Source organism: Silurus aristotelis (genome assembly GCF_946808225.1).
Source record: "Silurus aristotelis genome assembly, chromosome: 5".
Taxonomy (NCBI): Eukaryota; Metazoa; Chordata; class Actinopteri; order Siluriformes; family Siluridae; genus Silurus; species Silurus aristotelis.
In genome coordinates, this window is record NC_139578.1 from 21,322,527 (window position 1) to 21,336,926 (window position 14,400).

The 14,400-nt window shown below is 36.5% G+C and overlaps 1 protein-coding gene across 2 annotated transcripts in view; it reads right to left on the reverse strand.

Annotated features, from left to right (window-relative positions):
- The window catches only part of col4a6 (collagen, type IV, alpha 6), a 75,767-nt gene that overhangs the window by 21,706 nt on the left and 39,661 nt on the right, over window positions 1-14,400 (reverse strand). For both annotated transcript variants that reach the window (XM_083541299.1, XM_083541298.1), the window contains exons 5-20: window positions 6,362-6,496; window positions 6,129-6,173; window positions 5,820-5,939; window positions 5,361-5,417; window positions 4,758-4,784; window positions 4,313-4,375; window positions 4,162-4,197; window positions 3,727-3,768; window positions 3,459-3,545; window positions 2,369-2,422; window positions 2,025-2,087; window positions 1,873-1,917; window positions 1,724-1,777; window positions 1,490-1,556; window positions 1,285-1,395; window positions 997-1,152 (exon numbers count right to left, since the gene is read on the reverse strand). In XM_083541299.1, the coding sequence (XP_083397425.1) occupies window positions 997-1,152; window positions 1,285-1,395; window positions 1,490-1,556; window positions 1,724-1,777; window positions 1,873-1,917; window positions 2,025-2,087; window positions 2,369-2,422; window positions 3,459-3,545; window positions 3,727-3,768; window positions 4,162-4,197; window positions 4,313-4,375; window positions 4,758-4,784; window positions 5,361-5,417; window positions 5,820-5,939; window positions 6,129-6,173; window positions 6,362-6,496 (1,162 nt within the window). The remainder of the gene's footprint in view (window positions 1-996; window positions 1,153-1,284; window positions 1,396-1,489; window positions 1,557-1,723; window positions 1,778-1,872; window positions 1,918-2,024; window positions 2,088-2,368; window positions 2,423-3,458; window positions 3,546-3,726; window positions 3,769-4,161; window positions 4,198-4,312; window positions 4,376-4,757; window positions 4,785-5,360; window positions 5,418-5,819; window positions 5,940-6,128; window positions 6,174-6,361; window positions 6,497-14,400) is intronic.

Below are 14,400 nucleotides of genomic sequence, written 5' to 3' on the forward strand. Positions count from 1 at the left end.
AGAAAGAGGCTCTGTGTTTGAGGTGTGCCTTTATATGGATCCACAGGTGTGCCACCAATTAACTCAAATGGAATCAATTAACCTATCAGAGGCTTCTTAAGCTCAGAATGGAATCATCTGGAGTTTTTTTTTTTTTGTTTAAAGGCGTGATAAACATAGTGTTTGTATACTTCTGACTTTGATGAAAGTGATAATAAAAATACATAAAAATTCACCCTCGCTCAATTCTGACATTTAACAAATGCAAAAAATATGTTAATATTCATTGATTTAAAACAGAAAAAGTTTACTCTGATTTAATGTATGACAGTAAAGAAATAAAAGTTTTTGTGTTTTTTTCTAAAGTGTATATAAATATCTGGTTTCAACTGTATTTCCATTTATTAAAAAACAGAAATCTGTATGTCCTAATATGCCTCTAAACCATGTTTTGACAAAGGAATATATTTTTGTATTCATGCATGAGGTAGACACTCAGTGAAGCATGTTTTGTGAGTAAGGATATACACTCGTTATAAGATCATCTACATCTTCATCTATATTGATATTCATGCACTTTTTTAATTTCAATGAGCAACAATATTTTATATGGCTGCCTATGTTTTGCATAATTAAATATGCAACATGCATACTAAATACTGACTACGTTGCATTATTTGAGTTTAGGTCATCACCAAACATGGGCAAAGCAATTCATCTTCACCAACAAGGAAAAAAAATATTCTAATGTGTAATATTTTTGCCCTTTTCACACCTCATAATATGTTTCACAGATTATTTATATTTAATAGTTTATAGTCTCAACAAATATGCTTGTGGACATCTTAATCTAACACAACTGATCGTAACATTTTATAGAATACCATTATTCAATGTTCATAATATATGTATCGCTCATCTCATTGAATTAGACACATTTGATTTTAGCTAACACAGAATTTGCTTGGTGTGGCTTAAAAGATAAGTCAATGAAGCTGCTGCAAAATAAAATCTTACTTGTTTGAGTACTCCCTCGAGGTCCAGGAGGACCTGGAGGTCCAGGTAACCCTCTATCTCCAGGAAAACCATCATGGCTAAAGCTTGGATGTCCTGGGTCTCCCTTATGTCCTTTAGGTCCAGTGGAACCAGGGAAGCCTGGAAAGCCTGGGATGCCTGAAGGAAGAAAAATGTTTACAGAAAAACAGCAGAGAATGAGAGGAATTTATGACTACATGTGACTGGCCATTTTTGTTTTGTTTTAATTGTGGTATCTCTAGACTTGGCAAAGTGGAGTATCATTATTACCTGGCTGCTCAAATGATAATCCAGGTTCACCTGGCAGTCCAGGATATCCTGGTAAACCTTCATCTCCAGTGGGACCTGGTTGACCATCAAAACCAGGATCACCTAGAGGACCTGTATGAGAATAATAAAGAGTTGAATTATTGTACATTAGAGCATGACAACATAATTCAAATGAATAGGAGTGCTAGCAAGGAATAGCAGTTACCTTTTATTGATTCAACTTCACCAATATTAAGAATTGTCCCTGGAGGCCCTTGTTCTCCTCTATATCCCTACAAAAAAAAAAGCTTTGACAGCTTAGATCCTGCACAGCTAAGTACCTAAATGATATCATAAACAACCTCTCTTTTTAATTGCATCAGAAATGGTCATTCTATGTTGCCATGTTTATGTTGTCCATGTCTATGTTGACTTCAACTAGGCCTAACTAAATACTCACTTTAGGGCCTGAAGTGCCTGGTAATCCAAAGAGACCAGGGCTCCCATGATATCCCTATTAAAAAAATATATCAATGATTATTTTCAGTAAATAAAAATAAAAGTGGTGAAAAATGGCACAGTTGTAGTATAGGCATTTTGGAGTTTTACCTTTGAGCCATCTTCTCCAAGTGGTCCATTAAAACCAGGAGGGCCCTAGCAAATAAAATAAGAAAGTTGACAATAAACATTCAACCAATTGTGCATTTACCTATGGATTTATAAATAATTGTATGACCTAGTGACATTAGAACAAAACTTACCCTTACACCCGGTAATCCAAGAATTCCCTTCTCTCCCTGCTCTCCCCTGTAGCCATATGGACCCTGGAAATGGCCAGAATGGGTGGTTTAGTGTAAAGGACATTTGGTGTAAAGGACAATGTTGTCATTAATATGAAACCTTTTATTCAACAATCCACTGATCCTCCAAGATAATGTATATTTTTTGTGAAACAAATAACATTTGACATTTCTATAGTACATTATTGACTTATTTCTTATTAAATCACTAAGATTAATTAACAATGAACAAGCAGGGAATCATAGCCAGAAACGATCATGGAGTTTAAATTATCATAACACATTAGATGTTATTAGTCACGTACTGGGGGTCCTTGGGGTCCTTGGGGTCCTGGATGACCTGAAAAGCCACGTTCACCCTAATAAACAGAAAGAGAGAGACATGTAGTGAGAAGGGATGGAAATTTAGGACTATGAATGAAAGTGATCAGCCCATATGCCTAAAGCAATAAAGAAAATATTTCTAATTATTGCACTCATTTTTTTTTTATTTCTTTTTTATAGATAAATGATAAAGCTAGACAGAATTGTTCTACATTGAAAGTGAAATTTGTAAAACAGGCATTGCTAAAAATAGGAATTATTAAAATCCCCACAAAATCTTTAAAAAAATCCCAAATGATAGCACTCAACTCTATAAAGATAAAACAGAAAAAAATCTTATAAACTCTTTAACACAAGCATCAGTAGTAGATGGTTCAGGTGGGCTAGTTTTAAAGCCTCAGAAGGGTTTAGTGTGATGAGTGATGGCGAAAAATGACTGCAGAAGAAAAGTGGTCTTGAGTGTTGAAAGAGGTTGTTCCGTGGCTTGATCACATCCTTGTCCACTTGATCTGTCTGAGCAGCACCATCGCACAAACCTCAGTTCCTTTGTCTCCTTTTGGAACTCCAACAAACTCCAAAACTCCATTGACCAGTGGGCGGCCTGGGTCACTGGGCAGGCCAAAGTCTCCCTGGATGCGGTAACCAAGGAAGAGAAAGTTTTTATACAGCACAGGAAGGAAGGATGGAAGGACGGTGGCGGAGACGACGAGACGAGTTGGTTTTGTGGTGAGAGTTTGAGGGATGTGTGTATTGAAGTAGAGTTTCAAAATCTGTGACCCCTCAGGGGTGGTGAGAAGGTCAGGGTGAGAGAGAGTTTCAGGGAGACAAGGAGGGTAACAGAGGCTTTAACTGATGAATTTGCATTACTCATGTTAATGATAATCTATAGCCAGTCTATGGTCAATAACTCAGTGGCTGAATGGTCAAACACCACAGCAAAAGCCTGTCTTTTCTAAAATGTTCTTTGAAGCATTCAATTCAGTTGCTCTACCAACTTTTCTCCCATCATGCATCAATCGCACCCTGGTAATGCAGCTCTTTGGGTTGGCATTACTGTCCCTTGTATGTTACCTTCTCTCCTTTGTTGATTGTGCTTATAGCTGGTGAACCTAATAGGGCAGCCGGAGCACCCCTGGGTCCTGGCAGACCTGCATCTCCCTGAGACCCACAAACACAGAGTACACATTATTATAAAAAGAACACATTTGATAAACACAGAACTGGAACAAAATTATTCACTACATGGATGGATGGATGGATGGATGGATGGATGGATGGATGAATGATAGTAAAAACTGAATAAAACTGAATAAAACTGACACTAGAACCGTTCATATACCTTTTCTCCTCTCTCCCCTTCGTAACCCTGACCACGGTGTCCCTAGAAAATAATGCAGAAAATGTTACAATTCTGTGGATCAACATGTTTCAAAGGCCACATTCATTCCAGACTGAAATTGTAGAAAATTCAACAAAGATTACAAAGAAAAGGCAATTTCGTGCCATCTTTTTTACCTTGTGTATAGTGTGCATCTAAAATATTTTGCTGTATTTAAATATGTTGCCTGCGATTTAAAACTACTTGTTATGCACACACTTCTTGAGACACTACACAAAAACTATAAAAATGTCTCAACACTGTCACACTAAATGTCAAGGCCCTGATTACTGTTATTTAATTTTTATAGTTTTTCTGTACATTACATGAAATGTATCATCAGAATTTTCATCTAAACCTTGAAAATGCTGCAGTATATGTCAGCAGGAAACTTACTGTTGGCCCAGGAGGACCTGGAGGACCAGGGTTTCCCTAAAGACAAAAGAAACAAGATAAAAAATTATGTGTTGGAAGATATTATTACATGGAACATTTGTTTATTTGGTAGAAAGTGCCATGAGCAAACACTTTGAAGTAGGATACACACAGGGTAACCAGGTACACCGAAGGGGCCAATGGGACCTGGGAGGCCGTCTGGACCAGGAAAACCCTAGAAGACAAGCCATGTTGGATACATGTTATTGGTTCCCTTGGCCATTGATACATTAATTTGAGATTCTATTATTTTCTTTTATTTTTATTACTTTATCATTTATTTTCATGCTTGACTTTTTTGTCTTTTAGGTTCCTTGCACTTCTCGGTAGATTAAGAACTACCATATGAATGGTTTCCATATAGCAGTAAAACACTGAATATCAAGAAATGGTGAGATATGCAGTAAATTCTGTGGTTGTGTAAGCAACCTTTGGGCCTAAAAGATAAGATAAGATTTAAGTAGAAACTTGTTAAATAGCTAAACTAGAAACTGATGTGATGGCTATAAAAAATTGTTATTTGTATTAAATGTCAGTGTATGTCATCAGAATCTTACACGTTCACCAGAGGGACCAACTGGAACCTAAAGAGAAAAACAAACAAAAAGAGAAAGAAGCATGTGACAAAATAGATGTTCCCAACTGTAAATATAAAACTATAAAAAAGATGAAGTTGGTTCTCAACCCTACTATGAAACTGTACACTTGATTTAATTACATAATGCATAATGTCAATCCTGTGTATATATGTGTGTGTGTGTGTGTGTGTGTGTGTGTGTGTGTGTGTGTGTGTGTGTGTGTGTGTGTGTGTGTGTGTGTGTGTATACGTCACTTCTTATCACAAGTGAGGGGCTTAAATAGGAGATGGGATGAGTGAGTGAATGAGAGTCAGGGGTGTGTGATCAGCATGACTGATCACACACAAATTCCCCCCCCTTGTGCTCGAGATATAAGGGTTCGGCGACATAAAGAAATCGACATAACCCATTAGAATTTGGCGGTTCCACTTCAAAAACGTCGACTTAATAGGGTTGGCGAGTTAACCGAGGTTGAGATAAGTGGGTTCGACTGTAATTAACACAACATCCTTCAGATATTAAACTAAATGCACTATAATATTAAGAGTGTCAGTAAAAGTCAGAAGTGCACAGTAAAGTTACCGAAGATGTAGAAATGAACCGTGGTTCTCCTTTTTGTCCTTTGACACCACGTGACCCCTAATACAAAAACAAAAATGCAAGAATGTCATTTAATCATATTAAGTTTATTAATCCAGAAACCAGTTAACATTTTAATGGAAGAACAGCACACTGAACTGCTCCATGACGAAAAACTTGGTATCATAAAATTATTCACAGAAAATGAAAGTGTATTAGTATGTTGCAGAACCATGACTGATACTTCTAAATGGTATATAAGTGTTAGTTCAAAAAGTTCTTCAATAATATTTTTTTTTTACAATTGACACCTTTGGGAATTCCTTACTGGTATCAACTTTATTAACTAAACAATGTTCAAAATATTTATACATTTTAAAGGTCTTTTGTAAAACAGTTTGATTTACTTTGGCCAGTAATACCTCTAAAAAAAAAGTCTTTCTTACTGTTCTATAATCTTACCTGACGTCCAGGGTTGCCAGGTCTTCCATTAAAAAAGCTAGGGGAACCAGGATCACCATGTGTGCCATTACAGCCATCTGCTCCTGGCAGTCCGGGTGATCCCTCCTGGCCTGGGTGACCCTGTTTCAAAATAAACCATCTTTGTGGTTACATGATTTACAAAGGGAGAAACTGTGAGAGTTATTTGATCAAATTTCAGATAGGTGGATCAAAACAGGGTTCCAAGTTACTAAGAGATATTAAGAAATGTGCTTTATTTTAAAAATAATTTCGAACACTTTCATCAAATGTAATTAACTTGTTACTTACAGGAATACCATCAATGCCTGGAAAACCTGGAACGCCCACTGGACCCTGTTTGAATACAAAAATCTCGCAATGAACAAACAACTACAGAACATATCTATACTCAGCTGCCCCTTTGATCACATTGCGTATGATAAAGATTAAAAAACTTATGGCATCAGGTACAATATAAATGATAAGGATTAAAAAATGTCAGTAACAATGTGCATTGTTTTATAATCTTAAAGTAATTTCACCTTGTCTCCTTTGGGTCCAGACGGTCCTGAGTGACCACCATGCCCTCTTCCTCCTTTAGGTCCTACAGGCCCTGGGGCCCCAATGAAGCCCTCGGGTCCAGTGGGCCCAGGTGGTCCTAAAGGCCCAGGCTGGCCCTGAGATAAAAAAGGAGACAGATGAGAATATAACTTTTTTCCTAATTATCAAATCAAATCAAATCAAATCAAATCAAATCAAATCAAATGTTATTTGTCACATACACATACATACAGAGTACGACATGCAGTAAAATGTTTTTTACGACTGTCCGGCATTATGGAATAGGATGAGGAGGAAAAAATGTGAATAATTATGTGAAGTAAACTTCAGGTTACATATTACATCAACTGATAATTACTGTAAAATAACTATTTGGCAAACAGTAGAAACTAAAGACATAATTTAATATGGTACTTTTTCTGAAACTAAACATGGACATTTTGTCTAAACCTAGAGATGTGTCAAATCCGGTTTCAGAATGCAATCCAAATACTGAATGTGGCCTTATTTACATTTGATAAATGGTACCTATTCTGTGATTTCAAATTATACTGTTGATATTGGGTGTTAAACTGAGCAATCAGTAAAAGGAAAGCGGAGGTTCGTGTGTGTGCTCAAAGGGGTCACATCTGTGCACCTGGATTTATGAGTCTTCCAGACATTGCTACAGTAATTATGTCGTTATGATGGCCCCGAAGATAATAAAGTGTCATGTGACTCTAACTGCCTCTTGTTCTATGCGCTATAGGTCTGTCTGTCTCACTGCCAATTACAGCTGAACCTAACCTCAGCTATAATTGGACAGTCAGTCTAAAATCTAAGACTTTAACAGATAATGTACTGTAATGCCCTGAGAAAAAAACCTTCACATATACAAAGGTCTGCAAACTACTTCTTTAAATGAAATAAATTCAGGACGTTTCTTTTTTAATTATAATTAAAATTATAGCATTTTGCATTCTGAAAAGAGAACATTTATTTCAAAATAAATTTTTTTACTGTGGTGTAGGAGCACTGCATACATTTCGCTATGAAATATAACTACACAACAACATTGTATGTATAAAAACCACAATTGGCTCAATTATACGATACAGTCAATAAGAAAAAAAATATCACTTGCAATAGTCACTATCTGCCATATGGGGGCGAGACCATCCAGCAGTTCAATTTTGCTGGGGATCCTTCACCACTGGATATTTACTGCTTTTGGCAGTCTCTCTTTGAGTAGTTGGCAAATGAGAGAGAGTCTGACAGCTGATAGTTAGCTCATTTTAAGGCCACAATAAGGCAGAGAGAGTGTGTGTATGAGTAGGTGGAGTGTAAGTGTAGGTGATGGTCCAGCAGATAGCCTTCACTCATTTCTGTCTATGTATTGCGGGCCACACACACACACACACACACACACACACGCACACACACACAGGTACACACACACACACACACACACACACACGCACACACACACATATACACATACATACACATACATACATACATACATACATACACTGTATACACACACATGAAGATTTAAAGAGTTTTAGACCCTACAATTAATGGCTGTTAGGAAGAGGGAGGATAGGTGTAATTTAAAGGCCCACCTGGTTCCAGTGAGTTCAGTAAGAAAGAGGAAGCTTGGACATGGCTAGCCACAGAGACCCTCTATTACCCACAATTACCAACTTATACATAGCATGATGCTAATAATGAAATCTAGTACCCAAACGTATATAACAAACCTTGAATATGTGAAGAAAACAGTACGATTTCCAAAATGTGGACCAGCAAACCTAAAATCTTGATTAAATCATAATCAGTTTTTTGTAACTAATCCGTGTGAATGCTTGCGATTTTAATTTTTTGCCTATTCCATATTTGCTTGCAAATAAATTGATCTTATAACATGCTTTTTTTGTATACTAATGTCATTAATATTAGTAATTAACTACTATTATCTACTGTAAGTATTATTTTAGTAGATGAAAAGTTTAAAACCAGGTGTTAGTGTTTTCATGCATTTTCTGTGGTTAAATCTCAAGTATTGTTGTTTGAAAACTCTAAGGAGTGTAGTGTGGGAAAATCCCAGGAGATCAGCGGTTCTCTGAAATTCTCACATTGGCCCATCTGGCACCAGCAACCATGTAATTATAAAAGTCACCGTTTTCTTTATTCTGATGGTTGATGTGACTGTTAACTGAACCTTTTTTCCTGTATCTGAATAACTGTGTGTTGTGCTGCGATCACATAACTGGTATCTAATCTAACTGATTAGATAACTGCATTAATTTGCAGGTGTACAACAATTCCAATTAAATCTATCTTGGAGCCAATCCTGGGAACACTTGTCCATGAGGCAGGAATGTACCCTGGATAGGCTGTTCATAGAAAAACACCATGAACATACATATTCACACACTCATACCCACATAGGAGCAATCATAAGTTGCCAAAACACTTACAGGCATGTTTTGAAAGTTTTAAGAAAACCATAAAATCCAGAATAGCATTTGGTCTAAAATCAAGTTGTAACTTTAAGCCAGATTAAAGATTGTTTTAATAAGTTGTGATAATGGTTAAAAAAACAGGACAAATTCACATTTTGATGGATTCCTTGGATTCATTATTTATGGCAAAACAGATACACAATGTTATTTATAAATGTGTTGCTACAATGAGCTACTTGGTTATACGTCCACATTTAAATTCTGTGTACTGAATGATATGTTTGCTTCTGGTATATTGAACTCATTCACACAAATCCTTTTGAAGACTGTAATGAACACAGACATGAAACAGTGGTTACTCATTTGGTTCTATATAATTATCATCTGCAGGCACAAACATAACTCGATCAGCAACCAGTATTGGTAGCACTTTTTATTGGCGCTTATGTAACCTTAATTTAAAGGAAATGAACATTTTCCTGTGGCTCTGACTTACAGAAAGTTAAAGAAAAGTCCTAAAAGTCCCATCATGTCAGACTAATTAAACAAGTACAACATTAAGAATACCAAACACTGCCTTTAAATGGAATTAAACTCTTTTCAGATTATACCTTTCAGGCAAGATAACCTCATCACTAATGCATGGGCATGAATTAAATACTATCTTACTCATTTCACACATTGAACACTAAAGTTTAGGTGGGTATACAATGAAATCTTTTATGATGAGTATTATGAGCAAGCCTCCCCATAAAAGGTTTAACCTTGAATTCACAAATATAAAAATGTCCCAATTCTATGCAGACAAGATTTAAAAAAGCGCCCAGACACATTATTGTTCACTAGGCTGCCTCATTTGTGGTGCAAATCCTCCTCCTTACAATACACACAATAGAACCCATTCTGTCTGTGTAAGCTACCGGTCTTACCGACCTGGTTACCCAACATGCACCTCACTTCCTGTACAGCTAAGAGAATCCATGAGCAGACAGATTCCCTCCAGATCACACAACTTAGCCTGGACCCATTGTTCTTGGGCATCAAGGCCAAGGGGATGATTTTGACTGTCACACCATGTGCTCAGTGGGAGCAGAGATGAGCACGATGCAAGGAAGAATTCAGCACCACGTGACAACGCGGTTAATCGGCGTGTAATTGGTTTTGTCTTTGGCAACTCAGTTTCTGGCTGACTGAAGTACAAGCAGCAAGAAAACATTCAGTGTCTCATCTGACTGTAATACAACCATAATACAAACCCACACTGTACAGGTAACTCAGCAGCAGTGGTGGACAAAGTTCACAAACCATGAACTTGATAAAAAAAAAAAAATTACAGTATTTAAAATATTAATCAAGGAAAAGGAAAAGTATTCCCTTTAAACCTTTACTTGAGTAAAAGTACAAAAGTATTTGCCTTCAAATTACTACATAGAACTTCAAAAGTACTATTATTTATTATGGCTATAATGTTCCTATTACTACACCAATCTATGAAAAGAATGATATTGATTACCCAAAACACTAATTAAAATCTATTAAAATTATCATGAGCCCAAAACCTTCTTTTCAGCTACATCAAAAATGTTCTGCTTGCTGTTGAACTGATGCTGAACTGTATGTTGGTGATAAGTAGATACCACCAAAAAACAAGTTCAAAACAGGGTGCATACTCTAAACTGATTGGTGGCTTGCTGTGTGCTTGACCAATGAAGTTTTTATCCATTCATAAATAAAAATGAACAACTGATTTCCAAAATGTATTTGAGTAAAAGGTAAGATATTTGACTTTAAAATGTAGTGAAAGTAAAGAAAAGTTTTCCCAAATGGAAATACTTCAGTAAAGTACAGATACTGCAAAAAAGCTATTTAAGTAAAGTACATTTACTTCATTAATGTCAAAGTATGCATATCAGTAATGCTTTAATCAAATTAAATAAAGCTACTTAAGGGTACCAGACTTATAAAGAGCATTTTAACACTTTTTAGAAAGTTCTCGTCTTTAGGGTCAATCTAATTTGATTTGTCTTAGGGTTTGACTCCATGTGCCATAAAGTACTTTGGTGGACATTCTTACTAAAAGGAGCCTTGAGCTAGATGAAAGTAGGCCATGTAAAATAACATTAATTGAAAAAACAACATCTTGATAACCATTCCAGACCTGTGTGTGGGAGATTGGACAGTCCAGCTGTGTTTAGGTTAGAGAACGGGATTCCTATGAGTGTTTTGTTAATAAATTCAACATCAGAGAGAGAGAGAGAGAGAGAGAGAGAGAGAGAGAGAAAGTGAGGGCGAGAGAGAGAGCAAAAGAGAGAGAGAGAGAGAGAGAGAGAGAGAGAGAGAGAGAGAGTAAGAGAGAGAGAGAGAGAGAGAGAGAGAGAGAGAGAGAGAGAGAGAGAGAGAGAGAAAGTGAGGGCGAGAGAGAGAGAGAGAGAGAGAGAGAGAGTAAGAGAGAGAGAGAGAGAGAGAGAGAGAGAGAGAGAGAGAGAGAGAGAGAGAGAGAAAAAGAGAGAGAGAGAGAGAGAGAGAGAGACCGACAGAGACAGATAGAGAGCGAGAGCATGGGGGTGTGCAATACTGTTTGTGCCTTAGTGAGTTCTGTCTTGAAATGATTTTCCTTAAATTACTACACTGATGACATCTTTTCAGGCTGCCAGTTAATTAAAATATGTTAACTTAAATAATAATAAACATTTTTAAAAACTGAACTTAAAATAAGTAAATGATCACAGATATAGCATGCAGAAGATCCCTCTCTGTCTCAGACTGACGATATTATATTGTAGCTTTAATGGAAACTTAAATATGAGTTTATTTTTAACAAGACAGGTTAATATTTAAATTCTGAAACTGCTTCATGTACAAAAAACAGCAATCAGAAAGAGAGAATCAACAGTAAATGGGTGAAGAAAATTTAGGTGAAGTTTATATATAATAAATAATGATACTAGTATGCACATTTAGGAAAAACACAAAATAGTTCTATTTACAAATTGCATTAATATTAAATGTGCAAATCATTGTTACTTCAATCTTCTGGTGTTCTTGTCTTATGCATTTACCCCACTTGTAAATCCATCAGTGCCCACTGTGTGGCAGTGTCTCTTCCAAAAACTGAGAAACAACCTAATGAAAAGTAGTTTTTTAGACGGTTAATGTGCTTGTTCTTGTTATCATTTGCAACAAATCAGACAAGCTCCATTACCATTATTATGCGATGGTACATCAGACATTTATAATCTCTTTCCTTCTATAAACAAGATCATCAAGATCAGACTCTTCTGGATGGTGATAGTGAGCAGGGCTTCATAGTACAATCCAAAGCACAGTAAAACCGTAGCTGTAAATGACAGACTTGTATATAATTACAAGAGTTATCACTTTAAACAATATGCCAGATATTAAATGACCTGCAGACTCTAATGTGGCCTATAAATCTTTGGATAAACAAAGTGAATTTGTGCATACAACGGGCTTGTTTGGGTTCTATGGGGGCCTGCTCTTGGGTTTAAGGATTAAGTTGGTATAATTAAGGCTAGAACAATATTTAAAAGAAAATGACCTCATAGGCAAGTTAGTCTTCTACATAATCTATATTTTCAATTTTCTGACATCATAGAGCACAGAGTGGTGGAAGTAATGAAAGTGGAATAGAATATGGTAAGACAATGAATAAAACTCTAGTACCTTCTATATTCAGAAAATTAACTAAATATTAAGCAGGAAGAAACAGACAGGAGGGAAGCTCTTTCCAATCCAAATTCCCAGCCCTGCCCAAATCACACACTCTATTGATGATGGAGAGCACAACTCTCATCTGCCCTTTCACATTACAACATAGTTATAGGCTTGCAAATAATGATATACTCAACTACAAACAACATTATCAACCTAATTGTGGTGCTCTAACAATATTCTGAAGTCATGAAAGGGCTTAAAGGTAGGCAACATAGGGTTGCATTTAAAAGCTGTCTACACTCCGGTGACCAATAAATTATTATAAAGATCAACAAATAAAACCAGTGCACTTTTGAGCAAACCCAAAGATATTTTGCTTTTCACTGTATCTACATGTGCTTAGTATCTCATCACTTTTTGTCTAAGTGGTGACAGTATAAGCCAGACTCTCTAAAGCTCACAAAATTGTTCTAAACCTCTGGCAGTGATGACAGATTTGAAGGTTGATCCAGGCATTGTTCATATAGCTTTAAGTCATTGTAAGTTTTTGCAGAATTCTTCTAAGTGCCTCATAGTGACAGAAGAAGTGTGAAGACTCATGTGGTTCTAAGGCCCTCCACATGGTCACTTAAACTCTGCTGGGACACATGAAAGTTAACTTTTTTTCTTATGCTCCATACCACAAACCATGCTGTCAGCCTTCTGTCACCTCTGACCTAACTGGAAATGGATCTTACTGGTCCCAATGAGTCTAATATGGGTATCTGTTTGTGTTGGAACATTGTTAAAGCAGAGCACACACTCTCAAGCATGCTTGCCATGATCATGCTTGTCTTGGGGGAGCATTTTGAGATAAGTGGAAAAAGCTTTGTAAAAAATAAATAAATAAAACAAATCAAAACCAAAAAAAAATAAAAAAATTAGCTTTCATGTAACATCGTAGGATAAACCTCTGGGGCAGTAGTCTGTGTTTTATTTAGGCCAATAATACCTACTTAAGCCTCCATCCATCCCACACTCTTTCTTTTTCTTTCTTTCTATCCCTTTCTTTCAATTCATCTCTCTCGCTTCTCCAAACAGTTTTAGTGTTTTAAGAGTTCGTTCACTTCTCGTCACCTGAAAAACTCAGATTTTCAGGCTGGTATCTTTATGGCGAGGGACGTAATGAAGCTGAAGTGTTGTTAATGTCAGAGGAACATTGGGATAGACCCAAGAATTATTTCTTATTAGAAAGCAATGGAGAGTAAGCAGCAGAACAGTCTTTTTGGGTAGTTCTAAACACAGCTGTATCCTGAAATGAAGCTGTGCTCATATTAGGATTTTCATTTGAGATTGCTCTAGGTCTGTTTGTATAATGTCTGTATGATGTCCAATGTCTGCACATGATTTATCAGCTACTAGTCAGGGAGAGGCTAGTGTTTGTGTGTGTGTGAGTGTGTGTGATGCTTCCGTATTTGTATAAATGTGTGTCTGCGTGTGCCAAGGCTCTACTTAAGGCTTCTTCCATGGGTGATCTGATGTTAAACAACAATTAGACATGTCTGCCCACAGCCTGTACTTACACTCCATACCACACCAGACACTTTACAAGACCGCCACTTTACACATCCATTTTACACTGCCCATACCATGACTGCATATTACCTCCAAATAACGTTCACCTCGTCCAAATAATGCTCTTTAAAAGCACTGAAGCTTTCATTATGTAGTTCATATTTTCTGACACAAACGGACACTACTTTCTCATTCTGCCAAATCTCACAAAACAGTGTAATGGAAGAATTTCTTAAAATTCTAATAATTTATCAATAGCTCTAAAGGAATTAGACATTGTGCTAAAACAGCCCATAAATGTACCACTTCTTGAGAAAAAAGACTTACATCTAGGTGTCCTGGTT